At 42.8% G+C, this 19,454-nt stretch overlaps 1 protein-coding gene across 1 annotated transcript in view; it reads right to left on the bottom strand.

The window, feature by feature from the left end:
- LOC120572828 (high affinity immunoglobulin gamma Fc receptor I-like) overlaps positions 1-19,454 on the bottom strand; it is a 49,954-nt gene that overhangs the window by 6,726 nt on the left and 23,774 nt on the right. Inside the window, exon 3 of the mRNA XM_039822300.1 lies at positions 16,539-16,802. Coding sequence (XP_039678234.1) covers positions 16,539-16,802 — 264 coding nt within the window. The remainder of the gene's footprint in view (positions 1-16,538; positions 16,803-19,454) is intronic.

Here is a 19,454-nt window from a genome sequence, read left to right as displayed (position 1 = left end):
TGTGCATGTGTCTGTGTGTGTGTGTGTGTGTGTGTGTGTGTGTGTGTCTGTGTGTATATATGTGTGTGTGTGTGTGTGTGTGTACTTGTAAATATATCTTCTGTAAAGCTCAATGGTGCCTTATTGCACTACCAGGTCAAAATTCACCCGGGAAGACCATAACTACTATAAATTTGAATAAAACACCCAAAATGTTATGAAAGTTGTGAATATTAATTTACTTGCAAAGAGCATTGGAAGGGAACAATGCATGTTGTTTTTGGTTAATTTGGTTGAAAGAAACCCAAATTTCTTATAAGAAACTTTGAAAACACGACAAAGTTAACCGAAGACAACACAAGTGTTAGATGCCTTTTACTGGCTGGTGTAAGATTAGAGTAACTAGTCAATAACTGCCACACATAGGCTAATAATAGATGAATGCAGATTTCATGTGATTTAAAATTATTATTTAATAATTAAATACTTTATATAACCCTAAATAGCTAACTTTAGCCTAATCTGACAAGCTACAGGCAAACAATGTATTCATAAAGTGCCTCATTCTTCTGGCAAAAATTATTAGAATCCTATTTCTATTTTAAAACAATATCCATTCTTACTCCCTTTGTGGCTTATATTAATGAATGTTGCTCAATTAAATACTTTATATAACCCTAAATAATTAACTGTAGCTTAATCTGACAAGCTACAGGCAAAAGCTAAAGTACATTGTTCTTCTGGCAGTTATTACAGCTCTCATACTTTTATTTTGACACGTTAATGTTACTTCCTGTCCAGAGCGGATTGTTTTAGTCAACTTTGATCTTAAGACGTAAGACCAAAATAACATTATAAACGAGACCTGTGTTCCATCAGATTTTCAATGATTATGCACATTATAAAAATGAGCCCGTATTCTCGCGCGGGTTAAAACGGAAACATGAATAACAAAAAAACAACAGTTGAAAAACGAGCAGTTTTCCAGTTAATTTTTAATTTGTATGGACATTGGAAAAACGAGAAAACGGAGCTCATAGTTTTGTTTTTCCGTTTTTGGTTTGAAACCAAAAACGAAAAATCGACCCGTTTTTTCGTTTTTTCATTTTTGGTTTAAAACGAAAAACGGATTATACTTTAGGGCCCTGACCCTTCGCTACCAGATGGGTCTTACCTATGAGTTTGCTGGGGGCAGGGCGAGCTGCCCCCCTGGTGGCTGAAACGGATCATTGCATTGTTTAAAAATGAGTGGAATAATTACGTCTGGTATGACCAGAGGCCTGTACTACGAAGCAAGATCAACATGCCCTGGATTTCTTTCAGTTACCCGGCTTCACCTAACCTTCAACAACCGCGGTCCCGCATAAGCTGTGTCTCGACGGTGGTTAACAACTAGTTCAATCAACCCAGGGTTTCCCAACCCAGCAATGCGCACGTTCACATAAAACAGGCGGTTTTTGTACAGCACGACCAATAACAAACATCTACCAGAGCCGCATATTTTACATAAGAAGAGCAAACTATAATTCTACATGAATATGAAGAACACAGACACGGTTTTACAGGCAAAACGCAATATAGTCGTTGCTTCCTAAAACAGAAAGCTGCCAAAAAAAAATAGGCGACAATGTAGATGGTTAAATCACAACGCTTATCAATATCACTTCCCCATCAGTCAGGACCAAGATCTGACCATAATTACACTTGTGCTTTCCATAAACTGTCGTTGCTTTAGCCTATGATATCAGTTGCAATGCTGGCAGTGGAAGCGATCGTGAGAGCAAATAAAAAATATAGAAACATAATTCAAACCGGTGTGCGCATTGGCAACACACGGCTCAAGAAGCCAACAAATAGCCGTTATGTAATTCCCTCCCATTAAATATATATATATATATTTCATAAAAATACCCATCAGGGAATGTTAAAGGGGTTGTCGGTCTCTAAATGTTTTTACTTTTATGAGCGCACCCCTCTCTCCCCCTCTCCATCTCTCTCTCTCTCTCTCTCCACCGAGCTCCGCCTGATCTTCTAAGAACGGTGACGCCGTTATCAATGGAGTATTGATTGGTCAGTAGGCGGTGCTTTTACACCAGTTGATCTCTAATCTCCTACTTAACCTGCTCCCGACCAGGTTTACCACGGCGATTGAACCCGGTAACAAGTGTTCCACCTTCGTGATACACGAAACCCTGCGTTGAACCTGAAGTTACCTTGTTAACGCCAAATCTTGCTTCGTAGTACAGGCCTCTGATATTTTATAAATATCTTAAATAACACAAAAAAACTAAATGGTGGTAGGTAATACATCTGATTTCATATACTAGGCTACTTAAAAAAATATTTCCTGGCTGACGATGAGAACAGCAGGAAGCAAAAAACGAAAATGACTGTTGCACTATGTCTCCACATCTTACCGTGCCAAGGTTGCAATAAAGGTTTCCTAAATGCCACATTTGATGTCACCTTACTAATAGATTGTGGGTTTTGTGTAGATTTAGACTTTTATACGTTTATTCCACTTTGTTTAAACGGCGAAGTGGAGCAAGCCTAGTGACGAGTCCATAGCAACCAGTTTGTGTGTTGAATGTTACCCAGAGTGCCTTGCTGAATGGTCTCAATATTTTATTGTTTTATTTCATGTGAATACTAGTTTACTAGAGGAGTAACTTAGTAATTGAAGTAATGCAGTAATGCAGGAAGTGTGCATTTAGTTTCCATGCTTATTGTGTTTCCACAACAATGTTAGTGAGTAAATCTACTGAAATGGCCACCACACCATAACAGAGGAGCGGGATGCGTCAGATGAGAAAGCAGAGGTTTAGGCACATATGTCATTGCAGTAAAAAAAAAGTGTCTATTTGCACCCACGGTACAAATAGCCTAAGCCACACAGCTGAGCTATTTACACCTTGTGACTTAACGACAAAAACACGTTGCTCGCGTGCACCGAAATCACGGCCGACGTTAATCTTCCATGACCGCAGAAACTGGCATATTAGGAAAGTTTAGTCTCTAAAGTTATAACGATTGAATTTCTAGCGGAAAATGGATACTACAGTTGCGCTTTCTGTCTTCAGTGAAAGCATTGAAAAGCGTTGGTTTGTTAGTTAGCCTAGAACCTATTTTTTGTAAACAGTACGGTTACCTAGCAACCGAGGCTTGAAGAAAGCAAGTGGTAAAACAGTTGTTCAACTTCATGTAAGAACTGCTAGGTGAGTGGTTAGAATGCTTACCTTTGGTATGAGAGTTCAATTCCCCTGGGAGGTGATCTTGATTTTGTAATTTTGGATTGGATAATTTGCATGCAATTGCAGTCAGGGCCCGCAAACTCGAAATTTTTTTTTTTTGCAGGGTGGTAGGGGAAGACTCATGAATATGCTTGCTCTGGGGTTGGGTTGGTTAGGTTTAGGAAAGAGGAGTGGGATTGGTTATGGTTAGGGTAAAAATGTCAGAGCGATAATATTCCAAAAAGGTATAATACATGAGTAGTATGGATAACTGTGTGTAAATATATGCCAAGGTACTGTAAATGCACAGGGGTGCAAATAGCATACATTGATATTTGTACCAGGGGTGCAAATAGCCTCACCCGTAAAAAAAACAATGGGTATATATTTGCCAAGCGCAAACCAGTACAGAAGGTATCGATAAATTGTTGGGGGAGGGTCATCCCTTTTTTCCAAATCGTTTTGGAGGGTCACAATAAATGTTTTATTGGCGAGAGGTGGGTTGTGTCTATTTTAATAAATAACGAACAGTCCCTAAGACAGTCTTTATAAAGTACTTGAAAGCAATACCTTAGTAAAATTACAAGTATCTTACCAAAAATAACTTTGGTAGAAGTTAAAGTCATGTTTTACAATATTACTTGAGTATAAGTCTTAAAGTATCTGATATTTAAGTATCAAAAGTAATTTTCTGACACTAAATGTACTTAAGTTGTAGATATTAAAGTAAAAGTATTCTTTTTTTTATTATGGCCAACGTGTGTAACATTATCTTCAGTTATTATGCTTCCTCCTGCTCTTCTTCAGTTTTGGCCTATGTTTTTTTTTTGCTTGGCAACAAACAGGCACACCCCTTCTCACTCTAAACTGGTAAAATACAAATGTTTGGACAGTAGCTGTCAGGATCTGAAGCAACGAAAAAAGCAGCCTTCAGCGTGTTTGTAGAACGTACTGAGGAGAGCAGCAGCTACACTGGGTTTAGCGAGTAGTATGTAAGTTCCGCCCCCGGCACGTTAACTTGAGTCACTTTCTTCTTTAACCGCCCCGTTATTCCCGCGTGTCATGGAAGGGTAAGCCCACCCACGACCTTTTCCTAAACCCAACCTTCCTGTTATTCCCACGTGTCACGGAAATGTAAGCCCACCCACAACCTTTTCCTTAACATAACTGCGTCAAAATGGTTATATGATGCTAAATTAGACTTTTAGCGTCAATAACAACGACAAAGGCACCTGACCAAGCGTCCGTATTTTACGAGATGGGAGTGAGAACCTGTTGACAGGCATCACGTCACCAACTGAAATGGAGCATGCATTAACTTGCAATCTAGGAGCAATTATTCGCCAAACCTGCTTGCGTTGTGCTGCCCTGAACAGTTTGTCTGCAAGGAAACAAGATGAAAGAAGAGGAGATTAGTTCTAACAGGTTATTGTATCTGAATACAAAACATGTAGTTTCACGTTTCTTCCAACCACAAGACAAATGTGTAAAACTAAAACACACATTCAGATACACCTACATCCTAGATAATAAAGTCACCAGTGTTAACAAAGAAATACAGATGATCTGAGAGCTGATTATAAATGTGTTCAGTACAAATGATAACTAGAGAGGAGACTGAAGTCATGAGGATCAGAACTGCATTCTTTTAATCTGAAGGAGATCAGAAATGAGAAATGATAAACTCTCTATGATATCTATGATAAAATAGACAGCAGAGTGAGTCACTGAGTATGAATTATTTTGGAAACACATGAACACATGACCCTGTCGTGACAGTCATGACACATGAACCCTTACTTTAACCATAACTTGTCATGACAAAACCGAATGATACTTACTAAAAGAATCGTCATGTCATGACACATTCATGACAGTGTCATGTCACTCTTATGTAGATAGCTTCAAGTAAATTGTAAGCATTGTTTATTTTTAATCAGTGCAGCCTGTTCTCATGAACCATACATTCAAAAAGGAACTGTATACTGTATGCACCACATTAGTCTATATCCACGACCTTCCACTTCAGGGATTGCTCCGGTGCTGCAGGAAATTCCGCCAGATGCATGTGTGGCAGTGAGTGGCAAAGATGACACTCAGGTAATTTAAGATTTCCGGCAACGCCACGTGTGGCAATAAGTGGCAAAGATGACACTCTGGTAATTTAAGATTACCGACAACGCCACTTGGGATAGGCCCAAGACCTTTAAAAGCACACAGGTTTGTTCTCAAAATCAAGGGTCAGAGACAATAAAGTAATTATAAAAATATACAATTTTATTTAATTACATATGTTTTAAAATAGCAAAATCTTTTCTGTTAAGAAGGTAAGTGATGATATTAGAAAAATAATTAACAAAATAACTCAAATCAATGAACCACCATGCATAATGAAAAGAAAGAGAAACCAAACTAAATCAACCAAAATCAAACCATGCGATTGGTACAACAGTTAATATACAGCATTTATATAAAACAATCCTTTTGTACACCTCTCCGTGAACCATCACCTTATCGTGGTGGAGAGGTTTGTGTGTCTCTGTGAACCTGAGGGCTGTGTTGTCTGGAGCTTTGTGCTCCTGGTAGGGTCTCCCAAGCCCCCGGCTGAGCGCTACATCGTTGGTGTTTACCCCGGTGGACGAAGAGGGTCGCCTCCCTACGCCTGCGGGTTGTGGGTGGGAAAAATCTGACTGTTGTTTGTGCATATGCACCAAACAGGAGTTCGGAGTATTCGGCCTTCCTGGAGACCTTGAGTGGAGTCCTGCATGGGGCCAGTGGGGACTCCATTGTTCTGCTGGGGGACTTCAACGCCACGCGGCAATGATGGAGACACCTGAGAGGCGCTATTGGGAGGAACGGCCTCCCTGATCTAAACCAGAGTGGTTGTTTGTTGTTGGACTTCTGTACTAGTCATGGATTGTCTATAACGAACACCATGTTCGAACATAGGGATGCTCATAAGTGTACCTGGTACCAGAGCACCCTAGGCCAAAGGTCAATGATCGTTTTATAATCGTTTCATCTGATCTGAGGCCGTATGTTTTGGACACTCGGGTAAGAGAGGGCAGAGCTGTCAACCGATCACCATCTGGTGGTGAGTTGGGTCAGGGTTGGGGAAGACTCTGGACAGACCTGGTAAGCCCAACCGTAGTGCGTGGTAAATTGGGAACGTCTGGAGGAGGCCCCTGTCCAACGGACTTTCAACTCGCACCTCCGGCGGAGCTTTCGGCATCCCTGTGGAGGCTGGGGGCATTGAACCCGAGTGGACAATGTTCAAAGTTTCCATTGCTGAAGCTGTGGCGAGGAGCTGTGGTCTTAGGGTCTTAGGTGCCTCAGGGCGGTAACCCACGAACACCATGGTGGACACCGGTGGTCAGGGAAGCCGTCCGACTGAAGAAGGAGTCTTTCGGGATGTTATCCCAGAGGACTCGGAGGCAGTTGCAGGGTCACCGGAGGGCCGGAAGGGCGCTGCAGCCTCTGCCGTAAAAGAGGCAAAACAGCGGGTGTGGGAGAAGTTTGGAGAAGACATGGAGAAGGACTTTCGGTCGGCACCAAAGTGCTTCTGGAAAACTGTTCGCCCCCTCAGGAGGGGGAAGGGGGAACCATCCAAGCTGTGTACAGTAAGGATGGGACACTGTTGACCTCAACTGAGGAGGTAATAGGGCGGTGGAAGGAGCATTTTGAGGAACTCCTGAATCCGACTAATACGCCTCTATGTTAGAGGCAGAGCTGGAGGATGACGGGGGATTGTCGTCGATTTCCGGCGGAAGTCACTGATGTAGTCAAACAACTCCACAGTGGCAAAGCCCCGGGGATTGATGAGATCCGTCCAGAAATGCTCAAGGCTCTGGGTGTGGAGGGGCTGTCCTGGTTGACACGTCTCTTCAACATTGCGTGGAAGTCTGGAACAGTGCCAAAGGAGTGGCAGACTGGGGTGGTGGTTCCCCTTTAAAAAGGGGACCAGAGGGTGTGTGCCAATTACAGGGGTATCACACTTCTCAGCCTCCCTGGTAAAGTCTACTCCAAGGTGCTGGAAAGGAGGGTTCGGCCGATAGTCGAACCTCAGGTTGAGGAGGAACAATGCGGATTCCGGCCCTGGTCGTGGAACAACGGACCAGCTCTTCACTCTCGCAAGGATCCGTGAGGGGGCCGGGGGCGGCCCCCCCGGTCTACATGTGTTTTGTGGATTTGGAGAAGGCGTATGACCGGGTCCCCCGGGAGATACTGTGGGAGGTGCTGCGGGAGTATGGGGTGAGGGGGTCTCTACTCAGGGCCATCCAATCTCTGTACGACCAAAGTGAGAGCTGTGTCCGGGTTCTCGGCAGTAAGTCGGACTCGTTTCAGGTGAGGGTTGGCCTCCGCCAGGGCTGCGCTTTGTCACCAATCCTGTTTGTAATATTTATGGACAGGATATCGAGGCGTAGTCGGGGTGGGGAGGGGTTGCAGTTCGGTGGGCTGGGGATCTCATCGCTGCTTTTTGCAGATGATGTGGTCCTGATGGCATCATCGGCCTGCGACCTTCAGCACTCACTGGATCGGTTCGCAGTGTGAAGCGGTTGGGATGAGGATCAGCACCTCTAAATCGGAGGCCATGGTTCTCAGCAGGAAACCGATGGAATGCCTTCTCCAGGTAGGGAATGAGTCCTTACCCCAAGTGAAGGAGTTCAAGTACCTTGGGGTTTTGTTCGCGAGTGAGGGGACAATGGAGCGGGAGATTGGTCGGAGAATCGGCGCAGCGGGTGCGGTATTACATTCCATCTATCGCACCGTTGTGACGAAAAGAGAGCTGAGCCAGAAGGCAAAGCTCTCGATCTACCGGTCAGTTTTCGTTCCTACCCTCACCTATGGTCATGAAGGCTGGGTCATGACCGAAAGAACGAGATCCAGGGTACAAGCGGCCAAAATGGGTTTCCTCAGGAGGGTGGCTGGCGTCTCCCTTAGAGATAGGGTGAGAAGCTCAGTCATCCGTGAGGAGCTCGGAGTAGAGCCGCTGCTCCTTTGCGTCGAAAGGAGCCAGTTGAGGTGGTTCGGGCATCTGGTAAGGATGCCCCTGGCGCCCCCCCTAGGGAGGTGTTCCAGGCACGTCCAGCTGGGAGGAGGCCTCGGGAAGACCCAGGACTAGGTGGAGGGATTATATCTCCAACCTGGCCTGGGAACGCCTCGGGATCCCCCAGTCGGAGCTGGTTAATGTTGCTCGGGAAAGGGAAGTTTGGGGTCCCCTGCTGGAGCTGCTCCCCCCGCGACCCGACACCGGATAAGCGGACGAAGATGGATGGATGGATGGAATCCTTTTGTACAATTATCTAAATTTTTAAACCTTTAGCCTATCCAGGAGAGCTATATCCGCTCCAACACCAATCAATCCAGAGCACTCCGCATCCAGCACTCTCTAGGCTATATCCAGAATATCTTTACTGGAATCCAGAATAGCATCAGTGGGAAAAGAACGCGCCGGGAAGTACAGGCCCTTTAATTAGTTGTGGCACCACGATAGCCCCGCAGCAGCATGTATGAGGCTGCAGCCCGGTCCAGCTGTGGTGTGAAACGCACCATTAAAACAGGACCGCAATAAATTTAAAGCAAGCAGGCAGACATTTACCGATTTACAGGACACGCTGCCCTCAGACCCCGGCGGAGGCACCCACTCCGCGCAAGCACACAGCGGCCCACGCTATAACAAATAAGACTCTGTCAGATCTTGATAACGCCAAATGGGTTGAAACAGGGAGGCATGCAGCTTACCAAGACACCCAACGCCAGCAGCCCAGGTATACATCTACCTCCACGGGGACATCCACAGCCAAGACAGGGTCGGCTCTATAAAAGAACGCACGTTAGTGCCAAACGCACGGCGACACAAATAAAACAATAAAAGGAACGAAAGATGAAAAAGATGAAAAAGTGTCTCCACACACACCCAGCAGGAGAAGACAGAGAAACAGAACGAGTCCACACACAGGCTTAAATAATGCCCCCACCTCTCCCAATCAAAGGGGATGAGCCCCAGGTGTGCTGGTGCACACTCCCGTGCACAGGTAAGAGGGAGGGGAAAACCTCATCCTGTCACACGTCTTTTCACCGATGTCCGTCAACTTCCTCTTTCTTTGTGTTAAGAGGACTATGGTTAACTGCTCCTCAGATCTCTGCAGGGTAAACCAGACAGCTAGCTAGACTATCTAATCTGAGTTTTCTGTTGCACAACTAAAACAACCTTTGAACATACACATCTCTGACGTGGATTAACGAAGAAGTGGATTCATTTCTGCAAGAAAGGTGTATTTTGAGGTTATGGTTTCATTCAGAGTGGTTAGTAGTACCTGTTGGCATCTGTTCAGCCTGATGGAGAAATTTATTACAGGGATGTAAATGGTGGCGTTAGGAAAAGTAGTATGATCAGTTTTTACCATTTGCTGTAGCTGCTTGAGTATGGTAGTCTGTTCGTGGCAGTTGTTTAGTCCAAAGGAAAGTATGATGTGTTGTGTGTCTGGTTGTGGCTGTAGTTTCTTTAAAATGGCCTGTTATGTGGTGGAAAGTTGCTCCGGGGTAACTGTCAACCTGTATGTCTGGATCTGTGAAAGATGGAATTCGTGAGAGGTTGGAGTCCCCAAGAAAGAGGGTCGGCTTCCGCACCTCCAACGACCATTCCTGTATTTTTTTGAAAGTGCGTGGGTGTGTGTGTGGTTCCGGGCGCCCTGGGGAGCCAGGTGCTGCCACAGAAACCCTGCTTGGGATAGAGGTGGATAACTCAGATGTTTGGGGTGTAATCAGCTTCTTGCTTTTCATTTGTCCCCATATCATCATCTTTTTGATATGCACCTCAGTGATTGGGTTTCTCCCACAGGACCCCACAGCTAACAGCTCTGGCTCCCTCTGCTGTTGGTGGTATGGTAAGACCAGCACGCCCATGGGTGCAAAGATGGGCGCAGGTTCATTTGCTATGTAAACGATGTGGCCGCTAGATGGGAAACTGACAACTGTGTCGGTCTTAAACTAGCAAAGAAAATGTGCGTAGGGCTTGCACTGCACCGGGTGCAAGATAGGGCCCAGTGAGATCAACCGATGTCATGAAGGGGACGAGTGGATGCTTTTACTATTATTATAATTATTTCTAACCAGATGTCTGAATCTGACTCTCAATGACACATAACATTTTACAGGAAGACAGAATCAGACAGAAAGCTGAACACAAAGACATCAACAAACATTTTAAGTATTACAAACCACAAAATAGGTGCATATATAAAAATGTATTTAAAAAAGACCAACAAACAATGTCAAAGTGTTTTTGTAACCTAACATTAATTCAACATCAAAGTTAAAAAAAAATCTTTTTATGTTTTAATGAACATAATCAGTTGGTGACGTGTCATGAAGGCAAGGCTCGGCAAGGCAGCTTTATTTGTATAGCACATTTCAGCAACAGTGCAATTCAAAGTGCTTTACATAAAACATTAAAGACTAAAAAAGGAAAACATTAAAGAGCAGTTAAGAACAATAAAAAGAAAAGAATTTAAAACAGATAAAAGATGATAATAAAATTTACAGTGCAGAATAAGAACAATTTAAACAAGTCCAACTCAGACCTCCCAGAGGACTTTTGTTAAATTAACAATCCACCCATCTTGGCGTGGAAAAATTACTTTAATTTTAAAATGAAGATATCTGTTAGATGAAATATTATCCCTATTCACCTGGAGTTAACATGGGCTTCATTGGCATCACCAATTTCAGTATTTTTCAATACTTTCTACAACTTTGATCTCTTAGGACTTCTAGTGTCTAAACTTTTGTCAGATTTTCTGTTTCAATTTGTGATTCACCCCTTTTTTTCTCACAAAATGCTTGTTCTACTTTGAGGTTATCTTTCTCTGCCTACTACAAGTGTTGCAGGAGTTTCACCTCTTAAACATTTCATCCGCTATTGTTTCTGTTCATTAATGTTTTTCTATATTGTTGTATAAATTAGCTTTTTGGGAATTTAAAAAGGCATGGAGACTTGTGAATCCTAAAAGTATATGTATGTTTTTAACCAGATGATTCGAAGACTTGAATGTCGATCATGTGATGTCTTAGCCTAGAAATCTAGATGCACCCTAGTGGCAGCAAATTTATTTTGCAGCCAGGGGGGTCTAGCAACTCTCCGTTGACTTTCGAGCTGCAAAAGCTGCAAATTTTGGTCAGGCCAATCACATTGTGTATAGAGTTGGTGGGCGGGGCTTATGGCTGCTGCTGCTGGGAACAGCGGTCTTCTTGAAGACTTGGAGTTAAGCTTTTCTTTGAGAAAAGAACAAAGAACAGCACAGAAATCATCCCAGCTCCGGCGATCCGCAGCCCTCCGGACCAGATACACAAAGCTTTGATATTTGCCGGACGCCGGAGAGCTCCGCAGCAATTCAGCACAATCCAGATTGTGCGGGAAAGGAAGTGGAGCACAGAAACAAAATAAAACATCCGGTTAATTTTCAAAATAAAATACACCGTGCTCACAGCGGATCATATTTCCCTGCACTACACCTTGAAAACACAACACAGAGTTGTTCCCCCTCTACTCCTCTGGATGAGTTTGTGGTTCTATTCTACGTGAATTGGCGAGATCTCGTGGGTCTTCGTGACTACAGCTATCAGTCATGGCCGCAGTCGTTCCACTACAAATCCAGACCTGGTGGGTTTTGAAGCACCGTGGAGCACGGAGCTGACACGCAGCGGAGCAGATTCGCAGCCATACCTCAGTTGGTAGAAATGTGGGGATATCATGTGTTTACCATTCTGGAGTATTCAGGTAGAGATATTTTCATATCTAAGTAAATTTTGAGAGGGAACCCAGAAGATGAGTCTGTCACTGAACAAGACTTTAAACTTCCTTTGAACAAGATTTTAAATTGAATCTCTAAAGTGTCATTTTTACACACAATGTAAAGAGAGCATGTATGGGGAGTTATTTCATGCAGGCGCAGAATGAAATATTGTGAAAATTATTAAAATCAGTGTGTGCTGGTTAAAATAACTTACAGTGGGGAGAACAAGTATTTGCAGGTTTTCCCACTTACAAAGCATGTAGAAGTCTGTCATTTTTTTATCATAGGTACTCTTCAACTGTGAGTGACGGAATCTAAAACAAAAATCCAGAAAATCACATTGTATGATTTGTATATAATTAATTTGCATTTTATTGCATGACATAAGTATTTGATACATCAGAAAAGCAGAACTTCATATTTGGTACAGAAACCTTTGTTTGCAATTACAGAGATCATACGTTTCCTGTAGTTCTTGACCAGGTTTGCACACACTGCAGCAGGGATTTTCGCCCACAGACCTTCTCCAGATCGTTCAGGTTTCGGGGCTGTCGCTGGGCAATACGGACTTTCAGCTCCCTCCAAAGATTTTCTATTGGGTTCAGGTCTGGAGACTGGTTAGGCCACTCCAGGACCTTGAGATGCTTCTTACGGAGCCACTCCTTAGTTGCCCTGGCTGTGTGTTTTGGGTCATTGTCATGCTGGAAGACCCAGCCCTGACCCATCTTCAATGCTCTTACTGAGGGAAGGAGGTTGTTGGCCAAGATCTTGCGATACATGGCCCCATCCATCCTCCCCTCAATATGGTGCGGTCGTCCTGTCCCCTTTGCAGAAATGCATCCCCAAAGAATGATGTTTCCACCTCCATACTTCACAGTTGGGATGGTATTCCTGGGGTTGTACTCATCCTTCTTCTTCCTCCAAACACGGCGAGTGGAGTTTAGACCAAAAAGCTCTATTTTTGTCTCATCAGACCACATGACCTTCTCCCATTCCTCCGCTGGATCATCCAGATGGTCATTGGCAAACTTCAGACGGGCCTGGACATGCGCTGGCTTGAGCAGGTGGACCTTGTGTGCGCTGCAAGATTTTAATCCATGACGGCATAATGTGTTACTAATGGTTTTCTTTGAGACTGTGGTCCCAGCTCTCTTCAGGTCATTGACCAGGTCCTGCTGTGTAGTTCTGGGCTGATCCATCACCTTCCTCATGATCATTGATGCCCCACGAGGTGAGATCTTGCATGGTGCCCCAGACCGAGGGAGATTGACCGTCATCTTGAACTTCTTCCATTTTCTAATAATCGTGCCAACAGTTGTTGCCTTCTCACCAAGCTGCTTGCCTATTGTCCTGTAGCCCATTCCAGCCTTGTGCAGGTCTACAAATGTATCCCTGATGTCCATACACAGCTCTCTGGTCGTGGCCATTGTGGAGAGGTTGGAGTCTGTTTGATTGAGTGTGTGAAGAGGTGTCTTTTATACAGGTGAGTTCAAACAGGTGCAGTTAATACAGGTAATGGGTGGAGAATAGGAGGGCATCTTAAAGAAAAACTAACAGGTATGTGAGAGCCAGAATTATAGGTGATCAAATACTTATGTCATGCAATAAAATGCAAATTATTTTAAAAAATCATACAATGTGATTTTTGGTTTTAGATTTCATCTCTCACAGTTGAAGTGTACCTATGATAAAAATAACAGACCTCTACATGCTGTGTAAGTAGGAAAACCTGCAAACTAACATTATTTATACATTATTATATTAACCCTAAGCGCTAATAGACAGTATATTCATACAGCTTTCACTACTGTTGATGCTGGGAGCAGCAATGTTGGATTGTGATGTCGGGGTAAGGGAGGTTCTCCTGACTTTCCAAGTCGGAAATCCAACATTATGGGATGTTCCAGGTGAAATTTTAGTTCAGAAAATTAACTCAGAAAATCCGACTTCAACTGGCACGCACAACTCTGATATCACAATCCAACATGGATGGCCTAGTGTGGCCTTTAGACCTCCTCCATGCTGCAGCTAAAATGAGATCAACAGCAGTTGGACAGCCAGTAAAAGCCTCCTCCTTCCTCTTTATATGTAACTATGTCACATGTCAGCTACAAGGAAACTGTTTGATATGAGAGAAGTGAAATTATGATCACCTTGGTACAAAGCACAGAGAGAAAAGATGCTCATCATTTTATTTATTTGATCTGAAGCAATTGAAAACTTGGCATCTAAACAAACATGAAAAACAACACGATTTGCATCACAATCTGAACAACTATGCTACTTAAGTCCAGTTCAGACCAAAGATTTGCAATGGGACAAAACCTTTCAGTTCAACCCTTTTTCTGATCTATGAGGACAAAAAACATTGGAGCTTCTTTTCAAATTTGTTCAGAAGCGATGTTCTGTGGTGACAGCAGTGATGACATCATAGTCATCTTCCAATCCCTCCTCAGCCTGGGTGGGCAGGGTCGTCACCAGGGTGACGGACAGGTCATGTCCTACATTCAGAGCAGGTTAGAAAGAAAATGTAGATAATTGATCATCAACACCAAAGTGGTGGTATGAGATGGATTGATTGATTGTAAGGAGTGTTACCTGTGGGCCTGTCTCGATATAAAGACACCATGATGAAAGTGGAGATGCAGTACGGACAGAACACCACCAGGTGGACGACCAGTCTGATCACAAGGTGGAGGTGGTCTGAGGCCGAGGGCAGAGCTGCAGCGGTTGGTGGGCCTGAAGTCTTTGTTTGCCCTGTAGAGAGGATCAGCTGTCAGGTGAATATCCGGATGAATGAACTCCTGAAATCAAAGGTAACCTCCTCACCTGTGACAGAGACCCAGCTGGGTGGAGACTCTCCAACACTGCTGATGTTGCACTTGTAGATGCCTTCATCAGACCTGGAAACATGGTGGATTGTCATGTGACCTGCAGGCTCAGTCCTGATGAAGGAGCCATCTTTATAGAAACCAGCTGGGAGGTTGGAGGACGTCTTTGTTTTACAGGTCAGAGTGAGGTCTTCTCCCTCCATCACAGGGAGGACAGGACTCTGCAGGATCACTGGTTTAACTGAAAATGAAGACAAACGTCAGAAGAACTAACATTTTTCTTCATGTTTCATTCATCCAACTGTTTAGTTTTCTGCATTTATTTGTAAGTTGAAGCTTAGGTTTGAACGTTGTGTAGAAGTTACACTACAGTTTACAAAAATAATTGACGATGTATCGTCAGCAAAGTAGTACTTTCTGTATTTTAACACGCTTATGAGTCTGACACTAGTTACAGTGACAATCCCATTTTTACACAAATGCTGCACTATGAGTCGTCACACTCTGTCACAATGTTTACAGTGAAGTTATAGTGTAAAACAAATGGTGAAGTTAAACAATGGTTAGTTAAGTGTGAAACTAACCTGCAGTGATATTACAGTTGGTGTTGACTTCACACTCTAACCTGCTTTACATTTTAAGGTACTGCAGCCTGTTGCACCAGCTGTGCATAAGTTCTTTCTTAAGTTTGGGTGTAAAGTCCACACTAAACAATATGTTCGCAGTAGTTTTCTAAATTAGATTCTAAAGTTGTGTCGATGTTCGGTTACGCCACGGAGACTTAAGGGTTATCATAGTTACGCTGTCGTAAAGTCCACACTAACCATAATTTTGTCACAGAAAATTGAAGTTTTCACTTCTCGTGGCCAATCAGTGAAAAGCACTATTCTTGACGCACTGTTTTAATATTATATTATTATAACAGTGTTATCCCTCTTGCCAATTGTCTTTGAACACTTAACGTTAGCTCCGCAATAGCGAAGAAGCTAGCGGCTAAAAATTGTTAATGATGGTAACGTTAGTCACTAAACAACCACAGAAAGGTACATAAACCAGGATGAATCATTATGATTAGGTGATAACTATACAACCTTAAGGTACAGCTAATGTTAGTGCAACATAAGAACAGTGACATTAAGTGGTTAAACGTCAACTACAACATGGGGTAGCCCATGAACTTATGGGCAGATTACATTAACAAACACATAATGATAGCCTAAACTGGATAACTGTTATGATTGACGTGTGTAGCTGTTAATTAAGGTCATCTAACCCAAGTCTGCTGCCAGAAGGTTGGTAATCCTCTATAGCTCTCTCAAAATAGTTTTCCAAGGGGTGGAATCTATCCCAGAGAATGTAGCCGGTCACTCCTCTCACATCCTCCAAGTTATCCCACCTTTCAAAACGATGCCATGCCAACCGATATTACGCAGGACTTTACACATACTAAATGCTAGGTGTAAGATTTAAGTTGTAACCTATGCCTATGTTGGAACTATTTCAGCTGGTACAAACCTTAAAATGTTAGTAGCATGTAAACTCCAACCTAAGTTACAACTTGCTTTCAAACTAGTCTACGTTTGAACTTACACGTAGCTGGTGCAACCTAGTGCAGGTGTTCAGTGATCAGTACTGCCACATGGGGGTTATAGTGTGTCTGATGAGTTTTAGTCATGTTGAGGAAACAAATAGACTGATCTTACCAGGAACAGTGATGTTGATGCTGTTACTGGTTGCTCCCTCTCTGGACTCACACCAGTAAACTCCACTGTCCCATGGGAGGATGTAGCTGATTTCACATGAAAAACCAACAGTTTCCCCCCATTCAACCCCACACTCAGCTCTGGTTTCTTTGTCTGTGTTCCTCCTCAGAGTCCATCCAGCAGAGCTGTCGTCCTCCTCACAGCTCAGAGAGACAGACTCTCCTCTAAACATCTGAGAGCTGCTGGGACTCATAGTCAGAGAGGCTGGAGGGACATGGATGTGGTTAAAAATTAATTGGTGATATTTTACATTTTCAATTGAACAAAAGAAACCCATTGAAGGTGCGAAAAATGGCAGCCAGTGACACTTTGCTAAAAATAAGCGCCAGGTCTATTTTCGTCCGAGCTGAAAGGGCGTTGACCAAGGTTCAACTATGAAAGAGGAATAGGGCCACATTTGAAAAATTGATTTGAGTCCTAACTTTAAAGTTATAATTTTAAACTTAGAAATGTTTTTTGGTGTCACCCTAATCCTCTTCAGTACACATTCTAAAAGTACTCTAAAGACAACTTGATATCTAGAAACAAAACAATAAAGTGTACTGACCGTTTGTTGTGCTGCTCAGCAGTAAGTTTAGAACTGAAGAGAAATGAACCTCAGGTTGGTTTCAGTTTGTGATACAAGACATTCAAAAGTTTAAATAAATGAAAATAGCACGTTAAAAACTGGTTGCAAAAGCATTTACACATCCTTTCAAAATAATATTCTCGTAATTTAACATTTCAGGAGCATTTTTTAGCCAAACATACAAATCAAAGTTTTCAAAGTTTTCTTTTATCTTGCATTTCTTTCAGCTGATGTTTGGAAAAACAAAAAAAGATAACTTACAAAGCAGCCAGAGTAGAGATGTTTCCTCCATTCTAACAGTTGGTGTAATGATGTCTACTCGTTGTTCGGTCAAAAGTCATAGCATCAAGTAAACCCTCCTCCTTCCTCTGTGACTGGCAGTGTTGTGGTTTCCTCTACAGTGTGAAACAAAATGCATTGTTTAGTTGCAACAAAGCAGATACATTCAGTTTTAGAACATGGCAGTGAACCGTAAGAGAAAAGAAAAACTGAATAAAGATGTAAAATAACTGACTGACACCAGAATGTAAGTTAAAAATGTAATACAAAGCCACCCTTGTGTGTGTTCATTGTTTTGATGCCTTGGGTGAAAGTTATCCTTTTGCAAAAGATTCACAATGTTGACTTGAATCTGTCAGATATTCATTAGTAAATGGTTTATGATCTTTAAATAAACAAACTGTATCTCCCCGTTTATGTCAGTGGTTTTGCTTGGAGGAAGTGAACAGGGGATTTTTGTACCTGCGTCTCTGACAGCATGTCTCGGTTTAACCACTGAAATGTGGTCAAAACGATGTTGAAAGAAACTGTAGCTGCACGCGATCAAACTTCACATCAAGTAACCAATCAGGTTTGCACATAAAAGGAATTTTCCTTGGTGTTTTAGTACGGTCAACATAGGAATATGTGCAAAAGATTTGTGTTAATGTAACATGTAGTGTTCATGGTACAAGGTGAGGCCAGCTGGAAGTGTACAGGTCCCGGAGGTTCCTCAGAACCAGCAACAGCTGCTCCACATCTGTCCATAACAATAAACTATGAATAAAGAGACAAAGTCTGAAGTCTGTCACTTAAGGGAAATGACAACGTGAATGGAAATGATCTTCATTAACAACATTTAGTCAACAATGTTCATCTTTGCGATTATAAACGAGAGATTGAGCTGCTGACTGCAAGAGGAGAGACCACGCGGCTGCTGCACCAACCTACACAGAGGAAATGCTGGTTAGAACTGCTCAGACCAACCTAAGCTCCGCACCCCCACCAGCACCAGAACACGTCACCTTGTGTTCAGACTGTATCTCCACTTTCATGGTGTCTTTACGTCGAGACCAGCCCCTCAGGATGAGCGCTCAACATGGCAGCCATTTTCTTCCAGTGGCCACTTGCGGTATTGCAATGAAAAATCCCCCATCCAAAAAGGATTTACCCCATAGACCAGCATTGTAAAAGAAACGTCTGTAAAATTGCTGTGAGGATGCCTCCAACTGCTAACAAGGTTGGTTATAGAGCTAGGCGATATGGAGAAAATCAAATATCCCCATAATGTTGACCAAATACATCAATATTGTGGCGATATTGTAGGGTCGACAATTGGTGCTTTCACAAAATATGCACATAATGAGATTTTTGATAAATAATCACTTATGTTGATATAATAACTGTGTGTAAATGGAAATAATGGAACAGCTAGAACAGTCTGGTAAGTTCATAAAATTACATCACTCTACTGTAATGCAGCATTCAAAACCAGGATACTACAATATCCAAAATGTAAGACGATATCTAGCCTCATATCGATATAATATCGATATATTGCCCAGCCCTAGTTGGTTATGTTTCTATTTAGAATTTTTAATCCATGGACTTTTTTTATATTTGAAAAATTTCTCTCAAGCCAACAACAATGTAAAATCTCTGGGCCAGCGGGAGGAACACAACTGCACAGATTCAGCAGGCCACAGATCATGGAGGAAACCAGGAAGCCTATAAACGTTTTTGCAAACTAGCCAGGCAGGCAACTTCATTGAATAGGTGACATTTTGTGATCCTGATTCCAGTTGAATTAATACATCCTTAATGAAGACAAACAGGGCCACACACTGAATCATTCAATGGCCTTACAATCAAACATCTGTTGGAGCCATTATGCAACTTTGTTTTGATTATATACCATGTTGGTGATGTTAATTAATCTGCAGTTTTTGTATGTGGTCACTGGCTGGAGCATTGGCATTAAAAAGGCATGAAGGTAATCAGCCAAAGGTACACAGGTGTGGGGCAACCAG

Source organism: Perca fluviatilis, chromosome 14 (genome assembly GCF_010015445.1).
Source record: "Perca fluviatilis chromosome 14, GENO_Pfluv_1.0, whole genome shotgun sequence".
NCBI lineage: Eukaryota > Metazoa > Chordata > Actinopteri > Perciformes > Percidae > Perca > Perca fluviatilis.
This window is presented reverse-complemented; position numbering and strand designations above follow the sequence as displayed.